This window comes from Camelus bactrianus, chromosome 20 (assembly GCF_048773025.1).
Source record: "Camelus bactrianus isolate YW-2024 breed Bactrian camel chromosome 20, ASM4877302v1, whole genome shotgun sequence".
Lineage (NCBI taxonomy): Eukaryota > Metazoa > Chordata > Mammalia > Artiodactyla > Camelidae > Camelus > Camelus bactrianus.
In genome coordinates this window covers 39632914-39653604 of record NC_133558.1, presented here as the reverse complement: position 1 = coordinate 39653604, position 20691 = coordinate 39632914, and the positions used below count along the sequence as shown (strand labels likewise).

At 41.5% G+C, this 20691-nt stretch overlaps 1 protein-coding gene and 1 long non-coding RNA gene across 4 annotated transcripts in view; one reads left to right on the top strand and one right to left on the bottom strand.

Moving 5' to 3' along the window:
* The first annotated feature begins 1770 nt into the window (after positions 1–1770).
* On the top strand, positions 1771–18996 carry LOC141574259 (uncharacterized). The gene is made up of 5 exons (XR_012501177.1): positions 1771–3403; positions 8841–8950; positions 11330–11519; positions 17453–17660; positions 18818–18996. It is a non-coding gene; the product is annotated as an uncharacterized LOC141574259 (long non-coding RNA).
* LOC141574258 (ankyrin repeat domain-containing protein 26-like) overlaps positions 6044–20691 on the bottom strand; it is a 40492-nt gene continuing 25844 nt past the window's right edge. For all 3 annotated transcript variants that reach the window (XM_074348983.1, XM_074348985.1, XM_074348984.1), the window contains exons 18-22: positions 14800–15162; positions 14020–14225; positions 12222–12435; positions 7509–7554; positions 6044–6348 (exon numbers count right to left, since the gene is read on the bottom strand). In XM_074348983.1, coding sequence (XP_074205084.1) covers positions 6254–6348; positions 7509–7554; positions 12222–12435; positions 14020–14225; positions 14800–15162 — 924 coding nt within the window. In that variant the 3' untranslated portion in view covers positions 6044–6253. The remainder of the gene's footprint in view (positions 6349–7508; positions 7555–12221; positions 12436–14019; positions 14226–14799; positions 15163–20691) is intronic.

Sequence of the window (20691 nt, the reverse complement as noted above, 5' to 3'; positions counted from 1 at the left end):
TGTGGAGATGTGGGCTTGGGAACATGATGCAGGCTTGGAGTGATGATGCGGGCTTGGGAAATGATGCAGGTTCGGGGAAATTATGTGCCTTTTGGGAGTTGTGTGCTTGGGGACATGATGCGGGCTTAGGGAGATGAAGCGGGCTTAGGGTGTGAGGTCGGCTTTGGGACATGTGGGCCTGAAAAAATGATGACGTTTGGGAGATCATGCGGGGTTGCGGAGATCATTTGTCCTTGGGTACATGATGCGGGCTTAGGGTGGTGAGATCAGCTTGGGGATATGTGGACCTGGAAACATGATGTGGGATTGGGGAGATGAGGCGGGATTGAGGAGATGATGTGGGCATGGGGAGAGTATGTGGGCTCGGGTAGATGATGTTGGCTTGGGTAGATCATGTTGGCTTGGGGAGATGATGTGGGCTTGGGGAGATGATGTGGGCTTGGGGAAATGATGTGGGCTTGGAGAGATCATGTTGGCTTTCGCAGATGATCTGGGCCTGTGTACATGATGCGGTCTCGGGGACATGATGCAGGCTCGGTTCCATGATGCGGGCTTGGGAAATGATGCAGACTTAGGGAGATGATTGGGCTTGGGGAAATGATGTGGGCCTGTGTAAATGATTCGGGCTCGCGTATATTATGCCGTCTTGGGACATGACGCAGGCTTGGCTAGATGATGCAGGCTTCGGGAATGATGCGGTCTTGGGGAGATGTTTGGGCTTGGGGAAATGATGTGGGCTAGGGGAGATGATTGGGCTTCGGGAGATGATTGGGCTGGGGAGAATATGTGAACTTGGGAGATGATTGGACTTGGTGACATGATGTGTGCTTGGGGAGAAGTTTGGGCTTTGTGAGATGATGTGTGGTAGGGGAGATGATTGGGCTTGGGGTGATGATGTGGGCTTGGGGATATGTCGGTTTGGAGACATGATGCAGGCTTGGTGACATGATGTGGGCTTGGGGAGATTATTGAGCTCGGGGAGATGACGCGGTCTTGGGGAGATGTGGGCTTCGAGACATGATGTGGGATGCGAAATACGGAAATACAGTGAATTGTTTTATTAAAAATGAAATATTGCTCAATAAATTATCACTAAGTATAGATTATGGTATGTCTGTCACTATATACATAAGCTCCTTGTACTGAAATCAGATACCACATGGAGCACAGCGTTACTTCTTATCACACGTAGGAGAATGACACCCAGACTACGGTTTCTGAACTGGCTACACTTTTCCCCTCTTACCATCAGTGGAAGTGATAAAGTAACCTCTCCATTCGTCTATCAAAGGAGTGAGATCACTGCCAGAAACTAGAATGCCTGCCGTTAGTAGCAACAGTTTTGAGATAATGGAAAGTTCATCAATTCCTATGGAAAATATGAACAGCCTCTCCTTGGATGAGGCCATTGTGAATGTCACTACGTCACTGTCGCCGGCAAATGGATTTGAATTCAAAATATTGCTTTATCCAATGGACCAGAAATGAAACCCCCAGAAAATATATTTACATATATAGGCTTTTAAAACCCTCTATACTTTCTGTACCTATAGTATTGGTTTTTAAACTACATAAGTATAGAAATTCATACACGCACATGTTTGAAAATGACTAAAGAAAATACCTCAGCATTCATTTTATTAGCCTTTTCTGCCTCCTTTTGTTGGGAAAGATGATGGTCCAGGATTGCATCTTGTATTACTCTGGCATTCTGCTCTCGAGAAAGTTGTCTCTGAGCGTCATTTCACGCTTCTAAAACCTGGAGACGTATTTCATTAGGTTTTGGGTTTTACACCATGAAAAAAAGTCAAAAAAAAAAAAAAAAAAAGCTTAGAAGGGGAATCTTTTTCAAAAAATCAAAAAAACATGCCTTTTTAAGTACAAGGATCTTTATCACACATAAATAACTCAAATTCTAATTTAAATGACAGCTAAATCTATCACAGAGCAAAAACACAGGTGGATGTAGTTTCATGAAAGAAAACTTCTTCATAAAGCATTTAACCAGTTCCATCACAGTCTCAAGGCAATTTTGCCTGTACTTTAACCTAAAAAAGCCAAAATTAACACATGGATTTGAATTAAGACTATTACTTTGTTGAATGGACCAAAACCATCAATCTTTATGTTAATAATTAAGCTCAACTTACCTTCCATTCTTCAATTACGGTGGGGATTGTCCTGCTCTGGAAGCAGCTTCTAAACTGAGCGACAGGTCCCTCAGTGCAGCAGCAATAAACCCCCTCTTCACAGCCTCCACCTTATCAGATGCAGACTTTTTCTTTTAATTAGGAATTTTTTTTTCCTTTTGGGTTGGGGGGTAATTAGGTTTATTTATTTATTTTTAGAGCAGGTACTCGGGATTGAACCCAGGACCTCACGCATGCTAAGCATGCGCTCTACCTCTTGAGCTATACCCTCCCTCTAATTAGGGAGATTTTAACAGATTAACAAAGAAGTGACCCCAGTAGGTCTACTATTCCACCCCAGCCTTGCGGTTTTCTCTCCTTCTCCACAGTAGGGAGGTTCTTTTTCAGTGCCTACAGCGTCAACCCTGCCTCCTGGAACACATGCTGTGTGTAGTGTGGAAAGCTCCTAGTCTTTGTGAGCATGAAGTTAAGAGTCCCTTAAAATAAAGGCTTCCATTGAAGTGGTTGCAGATGGTTTGGTGTCTTTTTTCCTAATCCTCCACTTACATGGTCTTCATTTGGAGCTCAGGTCTCCTGTTGTTAGGACACAGGGATCCTTTCTCCAGGGGTTCCCGTGTTAACACTTTATCTGCGTAGCCCAGTCTCATGCACACTCGCCTTGGCTTTTCTCTGCCTCTCTTTCATCTTCTCCAACTTTATTCCGTTTACAGGTTTTTCTACAGTATTTTCTGCAATATTTTCTTTACCTTTTTTTGAAGTATTTTTCATCAGTTCCACTCCTGTTTAATCTTTCTCAGAAGCACAAGTTCACACACACACACACGCACACACGAGTTCCCCACACCTATGTTTAGGTGCCATTTTACTGGGCTGTCTCTGTGTTTGACTTAACATTTTCATTATTCCACAATATCACCACATTCCAGGACAACCATTTTCCTGTGAACATCTCATTTTGATCCACACGTCTCAGTAAAATGGAGAAAAAGAGTCGCAGACAACATGAGTGCTTTGTTTAAGATGCTGGCCATACATACATATACTGCACCTGTTCCCAAAGACGAGCCTGTGCATCTGAGCTATGACTGGTCATTTGGCGACATCTGCTGGACACAAAGAGTCACAGGCTGGGAAATCAGATCTGACTTCGTGATTATCAGGAGCCCAGAGCTGACCTAGAACTGTGCTGAGCAAATTACTTCCTGCTGGAACAAAGCTTTATATCCCTTTAGAACAAACCTCTCCAACTCCTGGTAAGTATCTCTTGGCTAGATTATGATGCCCAGGTGTTTGGTCAAACACCAGTTTAGATGCTTCTGTGAACGTATATTTCAGGTGTGATGAGCATTTAAATCAGTGGCTTTGAATAAAGCTGATTACCCTCCATAATTTTGATGGGCCTCATCCAATCAGCTGAAGGCCTTCAGAGCAAACACTGAGGTTCCCCAAAGTGGAGGGGCTTCTTTTCATGACTGAAGCGTGGCAACCCAATCTGAGTCTTCAGACTATCGTCCCTTGGGATTCAGACTCAAGACTGCAACATTAACTCTTACCTGAATTTCTAGGCTGCAGGCCCACCCTACAGATTTCGGACATGATAGAAAGCTAGAAAGACAGACAGAGATACAGATACTCTATTATTTTCATTTCTCCCTTGGAGAACCCTAAGTAATCATCTTACTGTATCCCAGAGACAGGGGTATAGTTATGTTAATAGTTACAGCAAAGTACATTGCGCTCATCATCTCATGATATATATAAATTAAGTCATTATGCTGTATGCCTTAAACATAATACAGTGCTGCATGTCAATTATACCTCAATAAAACTGGAAGAAATAAATTACGACTTGGGAGACACAGATTTGGGTAACACTGGGTGTTTCAAGGACGGGAGTCAGGGGCTTATAAGGACAAAAAAATCCAAGAGGCTGTCAAAAGTCGCCTGATGAGGATTGTGACTGACACTGATGTGAGCCAGTCAGGAGACACGTGTCCTTAAGGAATCACAGGTTATTTCAGGGTAGGGGGGGGGCTCAGTAAGCAGCTGAAGTTTCTGGCAGGTGTTCCAGATGACTTCATTAGGGCAGTAAGTGCTCACAGGGTCGGATTCTCTGTGGGCTGAGATGTGCATAAGTCACTCACACCTCCTTAGTGAGCCCTCTCGAGCAATGCAGACTCCATTTTTTTCTTTCACAAAGGCCGTCTTCTGTCAGGAGCAGTGACCCCAGCTCAGCCTGGAGGACATTCAGGTGAGCTTCAGCTCACTGGCTAGTGCTGTAGGAATAGCGGAGTTTGCCATCGATCTCTTCCCTGCAGGCGCGGCAGCGCCCACGCCAGCTGTGAATGAGCACAGCTACCTGTGCTCAGGCTTGTGCTGGGGTGGGGGTGGGGAGCGTCCCTCCACCCTTCTAGGTTCATCTGGCTGGTCTAAGAATTAACCTGACATAAGGTAGACTAACAGGAGAAAAGTAAAAATTGAGTAACACGTGTACTTCCTGTGTATACCCATGGGAGACAGCCAGGGTAAATGGAGTGAACTCACCAAGAAGGCCGCAGCCTTCAGCTTCAACATCATCTTCAGCTCAAGACTAAAGAGGAAGCTGTAGGCAGCGGTCGGTTACAGAGATCGGTTACATGGAATGCCCGGAGGCATGAGAATTTCAGTTAGACAAGGGTTGGAAAGGTGTCACGTTGATTTAGACGTGGGAGTCATCAGTGACTCGCTGCGTGGGAATGGAGGAAGGGAAGACACACCAGAGTGGGTGGGGACGGACTGCTGGTGGGGAAGCAAGCAGATCTCTCAGGAAGTCTGTCGTCAGAAGTAAGACTGGTTCACGTGAGAGGCAAGAAACAGAGGGAGGTGTTTACAGAGAGGGGAATTTGAAATCATCACTGAGGAGGAAGAAGGTGCAAATTAACTAAATAAAAGTAGCAGGATAGCTGGGCAGTGTGTGACTTTTTTCAGCAGCACTTAGATGCCTGGGGGGACGTAAGGGGGAAAAATGAGAATCAGTCTGTTGTGTAGTTGGGAGTTTTGCCAAGTAAGTACACTGAAAGGACGGGAAAGGGAATAAAGGATCTAAGTAGGAGTTGTTGAAATTTTAGCTCCTGGAAATTGTTGAGGAGGAGAGTATTTCCTTTACCGTCTTACATTCAGTGATTGGGAACCTGCAAATTAAATTGACTAAAGCAGATTACTGTGAGAAAAAAATTACGTATGAATACATGCAAGAGTTCACAAAGCAATGGGATTTAAAGGGGTGGCTAGAATTGGGGGCTTATATACAATTTAATACGTGACAGGAAAAGGAGAAAAGCATTTTCTGAAAAACAAATGACTTCTTGGCGAGAAGGGAGAGAAAGGGCACTTATGGTAGAACAAGTGACATTTAGGGAAGATAGAGAACGCCTTAGGAGAATGTATGGGAGAGATGGCAGGTTTGTGACAATGTCCGTTTGAGTCTGGTGCTCGGAACTTGTCTCTAATTTTAAGACTGTTTCCAAAAAGTAAGTAAATAAATAGAGAAAATGAAAAGCCTGAGGCAGATTTCATTTCCCCATGAGGAAACATCTGTGAATCAGTGTTTCAGGTAACATACAGAAAATCTGACGGCACTGTTAACGACTGTGATCCATTAGAACACTGAAACAGCCAAAGCAGATCCAAACGCTGTCCGTCTAAATCTTTAGGTCTACAGACAGTGATTAACACTGGAAAATTCAAAAAAGCTACCAATCAACACGGCTCAATATCAATGACAAATTTGGTGGGTGGTTGGGTGCTGTTTAAACAGCTGGCATCCGGGCTCAGTTTGAGTATATAATACTCCAAAGTGCTGAGTTTTATTCCCAAAGTCTGCTTAAAAGTCAATGAGATGCAGAGAAACGTGGTTTAAAATACTACATCAATTTTAATCATGCATATATAATACAAGAATATTTCCCTTTAATAAACATTGTCAGTATCTCACTTAGCGGGAAATAATTAAAATGTTAGGCAAACAGCCCAGAGCAGGTAAATGTTTACTATTTCAGAGCAGGTAAATGTTTACTATTTATCTTGTAGATCAGATACTTTTCTTCAGAATTTCCATCTATTCTTCACGTGCTTTTGAAACCAGATCTGGACTTGGACTTGACTCGTCCATCGAGCCTACGAGAGAGTCTGTAGGACTTAGATTCAAGTTCAGTAATAGCTGGAAAGAAAATGAAAGAATTAGATTCTTTACTTAAAATACTTCATAGGTAACTAAATGTCAGTTTATCTTTTAAGAAAAGCTGAGACTCTTCTAAGTTTTAAGAAGAATGAAAAATACCTACATACGATTACAACACAAAACCCAAGATTACTACTCTAGACTTTGCCCAGGGCTGCACGTTGAATTAACTGCTCCTGTGGCTAAGGATCAGAGCGCCTGGTTTTCTCACTCTTCATTCATTTACTCAGCAACCATGTGCTAAGGCACTGTGACAAGCACTGGAACCACAAGATGAAGATGACAGAGCCCACCCTGAAAGATCTTGTACCATAAACTGGAGAAACAGATGAACAGGCAGTTTCGGTACAGAGACATAAATGCCATGACAGGTATAAAAGAGGGCAGAGTTGGAACACTCAGAAGGGACGTCCAGCTTTGTGTCAATATTGTCCCCTCTCTGGTGGCCGTGATGTGTAAGCAGATACCTGAAGGAGGAGGAGAAAGTGTGGGAGGGAGAGGCAAGAAGCAAACACAAAGAGCAGAGGCAGGAAGGGCGCCCGCGGAGCTGGACGCAGTCTGACCAGCCGCTGGAGCACAGGGGCAGAGCAGGGGAGGAAAGAGATACGGCTGAAGACTTTGGCAAGAGCCAGATCGATGTGGGTGTTTTTCTTCCAAGCTAAGGAATTTGGAATTTTTCCTGAGGGCAAAAGGTTAACCAGTGACAAAGTGAATGACAGGACATTAATTGTCATCCACCAGGGGACAGCTACATGAACTGTGATTGCTTGAGTCTGGGTTTTTGGCCTCAGTCACTACCAAACTCGAGAAGCTGACGACCTCCATGCTTTCTGAGAACAGGTCCGTGTGCAGGTGACAGGCCCACGGGGACAGCGGGAGAGGAAGGGCACAGCCAGAAATAGAGAAGACAGATTTCTTGAGACTTTTTTTAAAGCCGTGGATCATGATGAATAAATGAGGAATAAGTACACTTATCATTATGAACGAGATTGTGCTTTCTCATTTCTCATTAGCTACGTGTAAGGAAAAACTTAACATGGTATCTGTTATTCAAACAACAGAAAGAGGGGCCATTTACTGTTTACAGTGTATTTCGGAAATCAATGTCTAACTTTAATTCAGAAATGTTGGCAACATACCTTCTCTTAATTCTCTGTCTATATTATTCTCCAACTTCTTCCGCATCTGAAATAAGTCAAATATTATTTTTAATGTTTAACAAGAAACACTATCATAGGAATGACAGCTAGCTTATGAAATGTGGCCTTTAAATAATACTTTCAGAGACTTGACCTAACTTGGGGATTGCTTAAATAGAAAAAATAATCACAGGAATAAAATAAAATAAATTCCTACTTACTTTGATTTTAGATAATAGAGAACATACATATGTAAGGCTATTTAGATTCCCCTGACGGAAAGCACAGTAAACACTGCCCTGTCGGATACACATAATCTCAGAGGGCGATGCCTGATCTTACTAGCACAAAGAGGTTAAACAATTCATGTTCTACACTGAATGCATTACTTTGCATTTCTCAGAAAAACTGCCCTTTATAAAAGTTTAGTTTTTTTTTAATGTTAATGGGTTTTTCCTTAAAATGAGCTTTTCCATTCCTGCACTTTTAGGAAACTAAAATTTTAAGGCCTGTTCTTGCTAATGGTTTTAGCACAAAATCGTAGGTACATAAAATGAAAAAAAGGGCTCTGTTATGATGTCAAGTGAAAATTCTACTGGCAAACAAGTTAAGCAAATGTGTTTTGCTCTCTGTATATGACTAAGGTATTTCTATCAGAAAATCTGCTTGAAGAAAAGGAGAGGCTAGCGCCAGTTTTCAAAGTTGGTTCCTGATTCACAACTTCCTAAGAGTTAGAAACAAGGAAAACAATACGTAATTTAACTGTAACTTTGTTTCCTTTCTAGAAATCAGGGCCAACTTTTTGAAACTTGACTTAGTTAGTTACATATTTAATTATGAAATGTGTGGGGACATTTCAAACTACAAGCGTCCCCATCTAGAGTGTTCTTTTAAAAATCTTTCTTATAAAAGTCACCAGCTCACTGAACAGGGTCTAAATTAGTACACCAGACATAATAAACACTGTGGTGACAACAGTGACACGAGAGCCGAGGCCTTTGTAAATGTTAGGTGCAAAGACAAAATTTGGGGCTACCATTCGCCAGTATTTTCAGAGACTGTTTTCCGTAACACTGTCTGACAAGAGCATTCTACAGAGGCCTTCTGCCATCAACAACGTGACAACAGTGCCAGGCGGGTCCTGTGAAGTGAAAAACGCCTAACAGATGAAGGGAGAAGCCTTTACTGAAATAATTTCATATAACCGTTAATAAACACTATGCAAAATGTAGATCACACTTTTACATGAGTTGAATGTAAGATTACTATCTTTTCCTCTGCAAAGCTATTTTCCTAAATAGGTACTTCTGGGACCTTTATGTTTATTTCTAGGTGAGGACCCCCATGTCCCGATGGTGGAAGTGGTCTGACGTCCAACATTAATAAGGAGAAGGCACCTGCAGTTTTACTTAAACTTTTCCATTTAACAAAAACACAGAAAGGTGAGAAAACTATACACAGGAAGACAATGTATCAGCAAGTTTTAATTCTAATGATTTTTAATTAGGAGGACTCGCTCATAACTGGCAGTTTGCAGACCATGTCCCATAGAAATGGAAGGTCCCACTGGGGACACTGCAGGATTGAGGTCAAAACTGAGGTCACAGGCTGGAAGATAATGCTGCCCTCTCTTTCCGAGATCAACTTGATAAAAAGACACTTGCCTCACACATATACACACACGTTCATTTCTGAAGTGAATATATTTTCAGACTATCGATACTTTTTAAGTTAAAACTTGGTGTCATTCTTATTTTAAATGTTATAAAAATTAGTACAATTCCAGAAATGTAATAGAATCAAGTCATTTAACCACTTTGATTCATCATCCTGTTGTAAATAGGTTAATGTGTGAAGGAAATGACACTTGTCAGTTTGTAACTATTAAATACATGTATTTTGCTGCAGAGAAAAGAAATGAGAATTTGTTGATCAAGGAGCTGAACAATTAAGTACAGAGAAAAAAGTGAATGAAAGAAAAAGAACTGGAAGAAGCTGAGTGATTGTCTTTCAAAAGATAACACGCTTCCTCATTTGTGCATTCAGACAAAATGAAACGAGGGCAGGAGGGAGTCCACAGGGCAGAGAGCTGATACCAGAAACAAGGTTACTGAACTCTGCCTCTGCCTCATGAGAAATGAGCTTAACTACGCTGATAGTTTGATTAGAATTAAAATTCAGAGTGGATGTGCCCTGCCTTGGAAGCCTACTTTTAAAAGAAACGTGACCAGATTCTGCTGAGACGCAGTGCTGTGTCATGTAAAAAGTTAAAGTCTTAGGAATATTAATCGTTTTAGCTCTGGTGCACTGGTATAGTCCCATTTAGAAAAAGGGCTGCTAAACTGAATGGACATTTGAGCAATTTAAAAATTACTTAAATAAGTCATTAGAAAATGTTTGAAAGTGTCAGTAATACACCAGAAGTCCAAAATCAGTGAGTGTAAAATTTAGTCTTCCTATTTAAAATAGATTTGAAGGACATTTATTAACTATTGTGGCCATGCTTCATGTTAGGCACACCAACACTTAAAAACTCTTGAACATAAAAAAATCTCTAAAACAGAGAAATTCTGTGTGTTATAATATTGTCTGGAATCCATTTTTAAGTTTTCACTTCTCAGAAAAAAATTCTATGTGCAAGAAAATCTAACAGTGATGTATCTGCTCAGGCTAATTTTAACTTTTTGCATTTTATAGTAATACAGATAACACGATTGAGTAAAACTGTAAAGTTGCTTCTGACATGTGGGACAAAACATCCCAGAAATAAACTAGAATGTGAAATCTGAGGGTAAAAAATTAGCAAAACAGATACGGGGTCCATCTGTTACCACACCACTACAACGATGTCACGTGACAAGGCTATACTTCAAGCAGCAGTAAGAGAGGCAATAAACCCAAGTGTTATGAACTGGAAAAAACTTGCTTCGACAACCAGCACGACTGAAATCACAGACTTAGAGCAATACTTCTGTGAGGTTAGAAGAAAACGCTGAGTAAGCTGGAACTTCACAGTAGGAACAGTCCAAAATGTTAAAACCTTGCACATAAAGGAGAATGTTAAATTCAATCCCGATGCCATTTTTAACATTTTGCTTTCTAGAGCCATAGCCGAAAAGCTGTGGAAGTCTGTTGTTTTGTTAAGCCCCATGCAAAAACCCATCCCTTCCTGTCATTTTAAACAGTATGTTCACACCTCTCAAGGCATTACTTTATGTTTTCCCAGCAGAAATAACTACATCCCTAGCAATTCCACAAGGCACCTTCTTTCTCTAAGTCTGACTAAGAAATCCGTAAGCAGTAACTGTACAGTAACTCCTGTGAGGCGCCCGGCAGTGCTGAGGGAGACGTGTCTCTGCACCCGGACAGAACGGGGCTTGTTAACCTCCCTGCTAAACCTAGCATGATTCGGCCCCACGGCCCCACAGAAGAACTACGTGTACCTTGGAACTACAACACTGAGTTTAAAATAAACCATTTTCCAGTGTATTTAGAAGTACTAAAAAGTAGACACCTCTTTCCTCCAAAAACATCAAAGGAAACAACTGTCCTCAGGAGTCTTCTCCTGCATTGCTTTTGCACTCACACTCTTCCACCATCATCCTGTAAAGTGACCCACTGTCGATTTTTTGCTGACAACTAATGGAAACATTTCGAGTTTGCATCATGCTTAGCCACTGACAGAAGTGTTAGCCGTGCATTGTTTTTTTAAACACCACGCAGTCCGGTTTCATGACTCTGAAGCACTTAGACTCAATTTACCCACAACACTGTCTATGAAACCTGAGCTTTTTTCTTCTTCGATTTATTATGACATGAAGCCAAGTGAGAAAAGACAGGTGGAGACCTCACTCAACAAGGGCCCGTGCTACCTTTCTCTGCATCAAGAAGATCATGAAAACACCATCAAACCATAAACCAACACGCACCGATTTAAATGAAAACTGGTTGTAATTTAAAGACTCCCTATCATTGCCACCTCGGTATTCCTACTGAGGGCAAGACAGAGAGGTAAGTGAACTTCATTTTAAAAATTTAAGTATTTGCTTTACTTGACTACATACTTAGAAATGTCCTACAATTCCTCACTAAGACATTTTATAGCAATTAAAATAACAATGCTATAAGTAAAATAGCAACTAAGGATGTACTCTTACAGAAGAAAATGATAAAAATTTTAAACTTCAAAACAGAACTTAATGTTTTTAGTGTTACGAGTTTATCGAATTGATAAAAAGAATATATCTTGGATTCCTTTAAATAAAAAACATCTGCGTGTGGTTAAGTAGCTCAATGCCAATCACTTACTTATGCTTAGGGGTAGAAAAGCTGGGGTGCAGCAAAACTTGAAAATGACTATGAACCAATGCCAAACCGAAATCAATCAGAAGCTCAGCCAAACATTGGAAAGTGGATCTCTAGTTATTTGGCAATAATACTTAATTTCTAAACTAGAATTTAAAATGGAGCTTTTTAAGAAATTTAAAATTTGTCAGTTTAGTTGCATTTATTGAATAAAGTTAGTGACAGGTATCTCTTGAAAATCACAAGTCCAGGGACTTTAAAAAATTATAAAATTTGTCTCCTTTATTAGCACAATTATGGCTTTTACTTAGTGTGAAGTCAAATAAACAACTCAGAATTTCATCAAATTAAAAGCAAGAATTGTATCAGAAATCTGAAACCCAAGGAAAAAAAGATAATATAACTAACCCTGAACAGATCGCTTGTGGTAGTCGAAGGGTCTGAAAAATTCCTGAAGTTCCTTCTTCGAGTAAGACTCCTTTCGGTCTCTACACTAGTACTAGAACTTTCATCAGAAGGCGGTCCGTCAACAGGCCGTGCGGGAACAGAGCCGAGGAGAGAACTCTTGTGCTGCTTCTCCAGCTGAAGCTCAGTGCTCACTGCTGCCAGCCTCTCATTAGCCCTGCGAGGATCGCAAAGCACAGATTTCATTCATTTCATTTCCTTCCTAAGTGATGTGTATTTTTAAAGTTGCTACAATAGTAAACAGATTGTCCCATTAAACTGTGTTTTGACACCAAAAAATACGTCAGCGCAGACCTACTGTAAACAATTACAGTTTAAAACTGTCCTAAAGAAGGACGTACGTGCCTGGGGGGCCCTTAACTAACAAGTACTTCAAAGTGGGGAGAGTCAGAGATGGAGACGCCCCCACAGAGGATCCCCGCTGCCTTCTGCACTGGCTGCATCTAGACATGCCCTCAGGAAACCAGTTTAGAAATAAAAAATAAACCATCCCTCAAAGCCACTTTCAAGCATTTGCTTTCACCCCCCTTATACACACATTTCACTCACTACCTGGGAGAAATTAAGCATGCGGCACTGAGGAACAGTTTAGAGCCACCACCTCTGGGGGGCACCAGGCGGCAGAGTCAATGGTGGGAAAGAACTATGACAGCACCAGGGGCAATTTCAAGTGTCCCCCAATTTCCCAAAGCTCACTTTGTTACTTTGCTTTTACCAGAGGCCTACATCAGCACCTGTTTTCCATAACCAAAAAAAACTCAAGTGGATTTTCACTTTTATGAAAAAAAAGCAAAAAGCCAGAATAGCACTGGGTGTTTGTTGTAGCCCGAGCCATCAGAGGGGCAATGAGCACCCCGAGCAGCGAGAGGGGCCCCACCGAGCTCCTTCCGCAGAACCACACTCAGTATCCCGGCATCACGCCGCCGCGGCTTTGGACTGTGTCTGTGAGCGCCTGTGCTTTATGCATATTTATTTCACGCATCCACCAGCAAGACGTGTCCTAAGGTAACTGCCTCTTTGCTTTACACCGACAACTTTCATAGAAACACTCTCCTTTCGGATAGCGGGGACACCTGTAGCTTATCCTGTTATTCAGGCACCGGAGGTGGGACCTGCCCTTTCTGTCTTCCACACACCCCCTCGGGCAGGCCACCATATTCTTTTTAGCCACTTTGTGAACCACTATACTGCCCGTCACCCCTATGTGAATTTCCACCTATTCCCCAAGCATGCCTTTACATAGCGGAGACAAACTTAGAAGGATACAGCACTTCATCTCGGTGCCCACAAGCGGTGACACCAAATATCACAATCAAGAAAGTAAATTCACCAAACACCAGAATGGGGCCCCTTGGGCTTACGTTGTACTCTTCCAAAACACAGTTAATTTTAAACTTAGTAACATTTCTATTTATGGGAATTCCAGCTAGAAATTTTGTGATAATACGGCTGTCTAAATAACAAAGTTTGCAAAACCCCTAGCTTAAAGACCAGATCAGGTTAAATATATACATATATAAAACATAAAGTCATGTAAAAGCAACAAAAGGCAGGGAGATGCAAACTGCCCTGGACTGACATTTTAAAGGAGAGTTCATTTACTAACACCATTTCCCAAAATTACACTATCTAGTTAGCTCTCACCTGCTACTCACCTCATGAACCTGGCTCAGTAAGAATTATGCCTAAGAGGCAAATTAATGACCTAAATTGTTTTCTATAATTCTACGTTTTGACTTACGAGTTTAGTTGGCTTGCCAATGACATTCCATTTTCTAGCTCTTCCAGGTACAGCTGCCTGTATTTTTCCAATTCTTTTTCATTACAGTCAAACTGAAAAGTTTTACTTTTCAGTTCAGTTTCCAGATCTTTAACTCTGTGTTCCATTTGACTTACTGAAGCACGTTTATACTCTCTTAACAGGTCTTCTTGAGATGCTGCTTGGGCCTACAGCAAATTAAAAGGATACAGTTTTAAAAATACTTATAACCTGAGTAATTACATTTGTTCCCTTTAGTTTTGAGTCAGTGATTCAGAGAGCAATTTTAAGTGTGAAAAAAAGCTGAACTTTAAAATACTTACCATCAATGTCAAGTGAATTAAATCTGAATTACAAAATTCAAGTTGAATCACTCTTCTACTAGTACTCATGTGATGTGATAGTTCAAAGAATAATAGGATCAGTTTAAAACTTTAACAATTGAACAATACAACCCAACAGTAATCGCAGAGTGTGGTACAGTATTTGAATCACAATATATTCTTTTCCTCCTAGTCGTCTTGATTTACACCAATTGGTCTTAAAAATGATTCTCTAGTGAGAGTTGTTCCGAAAGGTCAGTTTAGTGGTAGTAATGGTGGAAACTGAATTATTTAAAGGGAGTAACAAATGCGGCCTTCCTTCCAGAAATCTACAAAACAAACCGCTATATGGGAAGTAGAGGAAACACATAAAACGTACACATCCGAACTGTAATTCTCAGCGAAGTGAGTTACAGCACGTTACAGATCAATGCTTCACCTGTAAAAACTGGCTGATTTCTTCCAATTTTTCTGCAATATGCTGTCTTGCTTGTTCTTCAGTCTCCTGTCTGTACTGCACGACTTGACTGAGTTCTTTCAGTTTTTCCACTACATCCCGTCTTGCTCGCTCCTCAGTCTCCCGTTGGTACCGCTCCACTGGACTGCGTTCCACTGCGTTCATTTCCAGGTGATGCCTGAGGTGCACTACTTCTTCTTCCAACTGCTTTGTCTTCTCCTCCAGTGTGTCAGATTTCTTTTGCAATTCTTTCATAAATATCTCCTTTAGAAAACGTTGAGTTTCTGCACCCAGATGGAGAAGTACTGAAGATGCAGATTTCACTTTTGCTGGAAGATCAGCATTCTGCATGAAGAAGATAAAATTGTTTGGTAATGAGGTTAGCAGACTGAGAACAGCCTAACTCTAACCCAGCATCAAAGGTTGAAATAAATTCAGTTCCAATAAAATGGTATCTGCCTTGTGGAATGGAGAAACTCAAGTTACTCAGAAAATCAAGAAAAAAGTTCAAACCACCAAGAGTCACAAAACAATACTGTTTACTGTCATCGTCTTTGTTATACATTTGTACTTGATTTTACACTCTTATTTTTCTGTAAATTGGTTCACGTCTTTCCTACAGAAAATGACTACAAGGCACCTCTTAGTAGAAAGTCTCTTACCCCTTCCTCCCCCAAGTCTTAACTCTCCATGACTTTTAAAGTTTTAGGGAGATCATACTGAGTTACTTAGGGCTGAATTAATAAATGCCTCCCAAAACAAGACTTTGAAAAAAAGACTGCAATTAATACATCTTACAAATATGGGTTCTAATGCCATAAGCCTTTCTCTGAACCACAAATACTTCATGCTTATTTGAATTGCATTCCAAGGAGCAATGAGCGATTCGCAGAGTTAAGGAGAAACCCATCTCCTAGCGTAGTGGTTTTAAGGTGATCCATACATTTTTCTAAAGAAAAAAGCCTTAATTCTTGTAATCCTTTGTGGCTCTCCACAAAACAAGAGAAGATACTCAACAAAAACAAACAAATACTTGCTGGAATTTCAGTGACATTGACTTGGAAGAACTACTTTCCTTCAGATAGAAGGATTATTTGGTAAAACAAGGCAGGCGGAGATGGTGGTTGTAAAACAACTCTACAAATTCCTTGACACTTCCCCTGTGAAATTCCCTCCCCTGAAGTATGTACTGGCCTCAGTCAACTGGTTTCTAGGGGACAGAATGTGGGGGCACTGCTGTGTGATTTCTAAGGTTAAATGGCTTCTGACTTTCACTCCGTAGGGTTGCTCACCCTTAGAACCCAGCCACCACATTGTGAAGCTCAGGCCACCTACTGAGTCTTTGTACACGCAGCTGTCCCAGCTGATGACCCCAGGGAATGTCCTTAACCAAAGCCAGCTCCAACTTCCAGATATGAGCATAAACAAGCCTTTAGATTATTCTAGTGCCCGCTTGATGCCAAGTGGAGAAGAAATGAGCTGGCTCCACTAAGCCTTGTCTAAATACAGATTTGTGAACCAAGCAGATGCTGTTTTGAGTCACCAGGTTTGGAGGCAGTTTATTATATAAATTATTAGCAATAAATAACTGGCACAGATACTGATGTTAAAAATGGGGCACAGCCATTAAAAAGGAACCCAAAATGTGGGGATGCCTTTGAACCTGGAGGTAGGTGAAACCTGAACAGATGTAGAGAAGAGTAAGAGTGAAAATCCAAAGTGTCCCCGAGACTGTGAGTGGAAGCCTGAGGGCCCTTGAAGGGCTGAGTGACGGCTTCTAGGCCAGGGAAGAAAATGACACTGAAACCGGAGGAAACGGGACTCTTGCTACCGAACAGCTGAAAGTAAAATTGATGAGAGAGATAAGCTAAAACAAACAAACAAAAAGATTATTAAATAGAAAGGAACCAGGACTCACAGGGTTCGAATATCTGTATCCCATTTAAAGCATCCCCACATGCCCAATTGTCACATAATGGGTAAGCAGAGAAATGGCTTCCAGGCTAAGATCAAATCTAGGGTGCTGCCAGGAAAACAGTCTAAAGACGAAGCCAAGATTCTGTTAAGACCTTGGAAAGATTTAAGGTGCCGCCTCAAATTCCTTTAAAGATCTTAAAAGCATAAGAATTTCAAAGGCATGGTCCCACAACAGCTTCACAGGAAGCCCAAGGTGAAGAGTTTATCTCAAAAAGACGTGAGAGTAGCTTTTCCAATGGCATGAACCCAATAAAATTCACAGGAAACTCAAAGTTTTAAAGAGAAGTGTGGTAGCAAAAACACTGCTTGCTAGCTTGGACTGAAAGAGACAAAAGATAGTGCAAAATGGGAAGAGGCCTTTGGGTTTTTCTTAGAAGGTCTACAAGGAGGAAGCTGGCTTGAGAGAACTACTCAGCTGCAAACACAGGTCACTGCTCATGAAAGGGACAGAACAAAGAGCTCAGAGAGGGCAGCGGAGAACCCCTCCCAGGGATAGGACTAAGTCCTAATCAAAGAGCCGGCAGCATCAGGCTGCATTTCAGAACTGCTACAGACCACCGTGCCTCCCATCTTCCATCTGTGAGTGAGGGAGTCCTTAGCAGTTTAGCAGAATGTCGGGTGTGTGGTGGCGAATAACCCGTGTCTCCTTATCCCCAAGCCCCAGCACTGAGAGGAGTGTACCCAAGGGGCCGTACTCCAGAAACCACGCGCAGGAACCTCAGCCCCACCTGGACCTGATGAAGATGGGAAAGTAAGACCCTGGACTGGAGCCTGAGCCTAACACCACAGCGACCGAGTCCTGCTCAGGGACTGAGTGGGGATAAGCGGATTTCTCGTATGGAAGCAGTAAGAAAACATTGTGGCTAGTGAGTAGATTATGCTGGTTTTTGAATGTCTCCATACATTTTAAAAGTTAATTCCATAAAAAAGGTAGAATGTGGGCCAACCTTAAGTGCCCTGCTCCTAATGAACAGAAAACGGTGAGAGGGGCACCGAGTGAACTGCAGGGCAGGTTTGAAAAGGCAGTTCAGCTTCTGCCTCGCTCTTAACCCGGAACCCAGTCTCAGGTGGGCACGCTCAGGCCACAGAGACAGCTTAGGTGTTCCAGGGGAGGTGGTCCACCTGCCCGCCCCACCAAAGCCACAGCCCACTGCCAACATCAACCATCAGACATCACTGGGTGAATCTTCAAGTGATTCCAGACCCCCGCCTTTGAGCTGCCCCACCTGAAGCTGAGAGGAATAGAGGCCAGCTGTCTTGGCCACACTTTTCCTAAGTGTAGGTTGTGAACAAAATAAATGCTTATTTAAGCCACTGAACTTTGGGGAGTTTGTTAGGCAAAAACAGATAAACAGAAAAGTGGATGAATGAAGACAGTAAGAAATGTAACTTGAATATAGTAGAAATTGGTCTCCTATAAAATGGAAAGTAACAAACGTTGAGATTCACTTATTAATGACAAAGTGCTGATGAGAACAAGCAGATAACTTAAAGAAAGACCTAAGAACTAGTGAGAAGGAAGGTACTTCAGAGTTCCCTCCAATTACAGTTTCTTACAAATTGGCATGTATTTCACAATTTCTCCTCAACTTTGAGGATGAGGAAGACTGGTAAGCAAGGAGACATAGGATTTGAAGGCTAATAACTGAAAAACAACTAGAAACAGTTTACCAAAATCAGCCTTTTTACCTCATTTCAATTAACTGAACTTCTAAGAGACAGGCAGCTTTGAGAATTTATTAATCTAGCACTCACTCTTCATTTTCCTTTCCTCAGAGAGAAAATAAAATATTATGGAACCGTAAGTGTAGTGTCCTTTGGCAGTATTTAAATTATAAATACCATTTTTCCTTTACCTTACTTCAAAGCTGGTTGGTAAGGGAAGGTAAGACTGTCTCAGCTTTATGTTGTAGCACAATGCTTCTCCGTATCACACAGAGTGGCTTTGAACTTTTGAAATTCAAATTACTAATCTGTTACCTGTTTCTGATAAACTGATTGAATATTATCTAATTTTTAACAGCTGTACTCTTGAAAAATTTTCCTTGGATGGGATGAAGTATTTATTTCACTAATTATGCATTCAGCTATAGAATACAGCTAGGCATCTCTCTTCTTAAGTAAAAGGAGGTAGACACAGGGAGCTGAGAGTGCAGGATCTACACCAAGAACAAGATCGGCACCAGTGTTACACACAAGAACCAAGCCAAAAGAGGACTTCATTGTGAACCGCAATATGGATTAGAGAGGCTTCCAAAGAGGAAGGTTGAATTAATCTTTTCCAGGCTTAATCTTTTGCCTCTAGATAGTGAAATCTATGGATGACTCTATGAATTATAAGTGCATCATAATGAAGTATATTGCAGACTGAGTCAGCAGATCCCATGACCATGATTTGATGGAAACTGGAGTGAAGTGGGAGGCACTGGGTGAGAAACTAAAGGTCTGAATGGGTGGGGGATGGACTTTATCTTTGCAAGCCTACTTTCTGTCCTGTCAGAGTCAGCAAGGCATAAGCTGGCCACAGGCCCCTTCAGGAAGCAGGAGGTCTCCACAGAAGTGGAGTTACAGACATTCCACGACACTGACTTTTTATTACTATGTAAGACAACGGGTAATATGCAAGATGACTCGGAAAGAGTTCTCATAACATCTGACTTGGTACTGGCATAGGACAGACATAGATCAATGCATCACCACTGAGAATCTAAAAGAAACCCTCACATTTACGGTCAACTGATTTTCAATACGAGTGTCAAAATAACTGAATGAGACAGTAATAGTCTTTTTAACAAATGGTACTGGGGCAACTGGATATCCACAGGCAAAAGATCAAAATTCGACCTCTACCTCATACAATACATACAAAACTAACTCAAAATGAAAGAGCTGAAACTACAAAATTCTTAGAAGAAAACACAGGTGTGTGTCTTCATGACTGGATCTGGCACTTGTTTCTTAGGTAGGATAGTGAAAGACAGAAATAGATTAACTGAACTTCATCAATATTAAAAACTTCTAGTCTTCAAAAGACACCATCAAGTAGGTAAAAAGGCAATCTCCTGAATAGGAGGAAATACTCGAAAATCCTACATCTGATCAAAGATTTGAACCCAGGATACAAAAAGAACTCTTACAATTCGATCATAAAAAGACAATCCAATTTTAAAATGGGCAAAAACCTGAACAGACACGTCTTCAAAGCAGATACACAAATGGATAAGCGCATGGAAAGACCCCCAACATTCTCAGTCATCAGAAAAATGCAAATCAAAACACAATGAGATGCCAGTTCACACCCACCAGGAGAGCTAATGACCAGTGTTGACAGGGATGCATAGAAACTGGGAGAATTACACACTTTGGATAAAAATGTTAAATGGTGCAGCCACTCTGGAATATGGCAGTCCCTCAAAAGGTTACACAGTTACCGTGTGACCCATACGACAGCGTTTCCACCCTTAAGTCTGTTCCCCAAAGAAATGAAACATGTTTACACCAAAACTTGGACAGAAGTGTTCGCAGCAGCATTATTAACAATAGGCAAAACCAAGAGGCAGCCCAAAGGTCCATCAACTGACGGATGGATAAACGGTTTAGCCCAACCGAGTAATGTTCGACAATAAACAGAAATGGAAATACTGACAAGAGCTGTAACATGGATGAACCTTGAAGACGTTTTGTCAAATGAAAAAAGCTAATCATGAAGGACCACACAGCATGTGATTCCATCCATGGGAAACACCCAGAACAGGCACATCTATAGAGACAGAAGTCAGCCTGGTGGCTGCCGGGGGCTGAGGGGGACGGGGGCTGGGGGTGATGGCCAAGGGATGCAGGCTTTCTTTTTGGGGTGATGGGAATGTTCTAAAATTGACTGTGGTGACAGCTGAACAT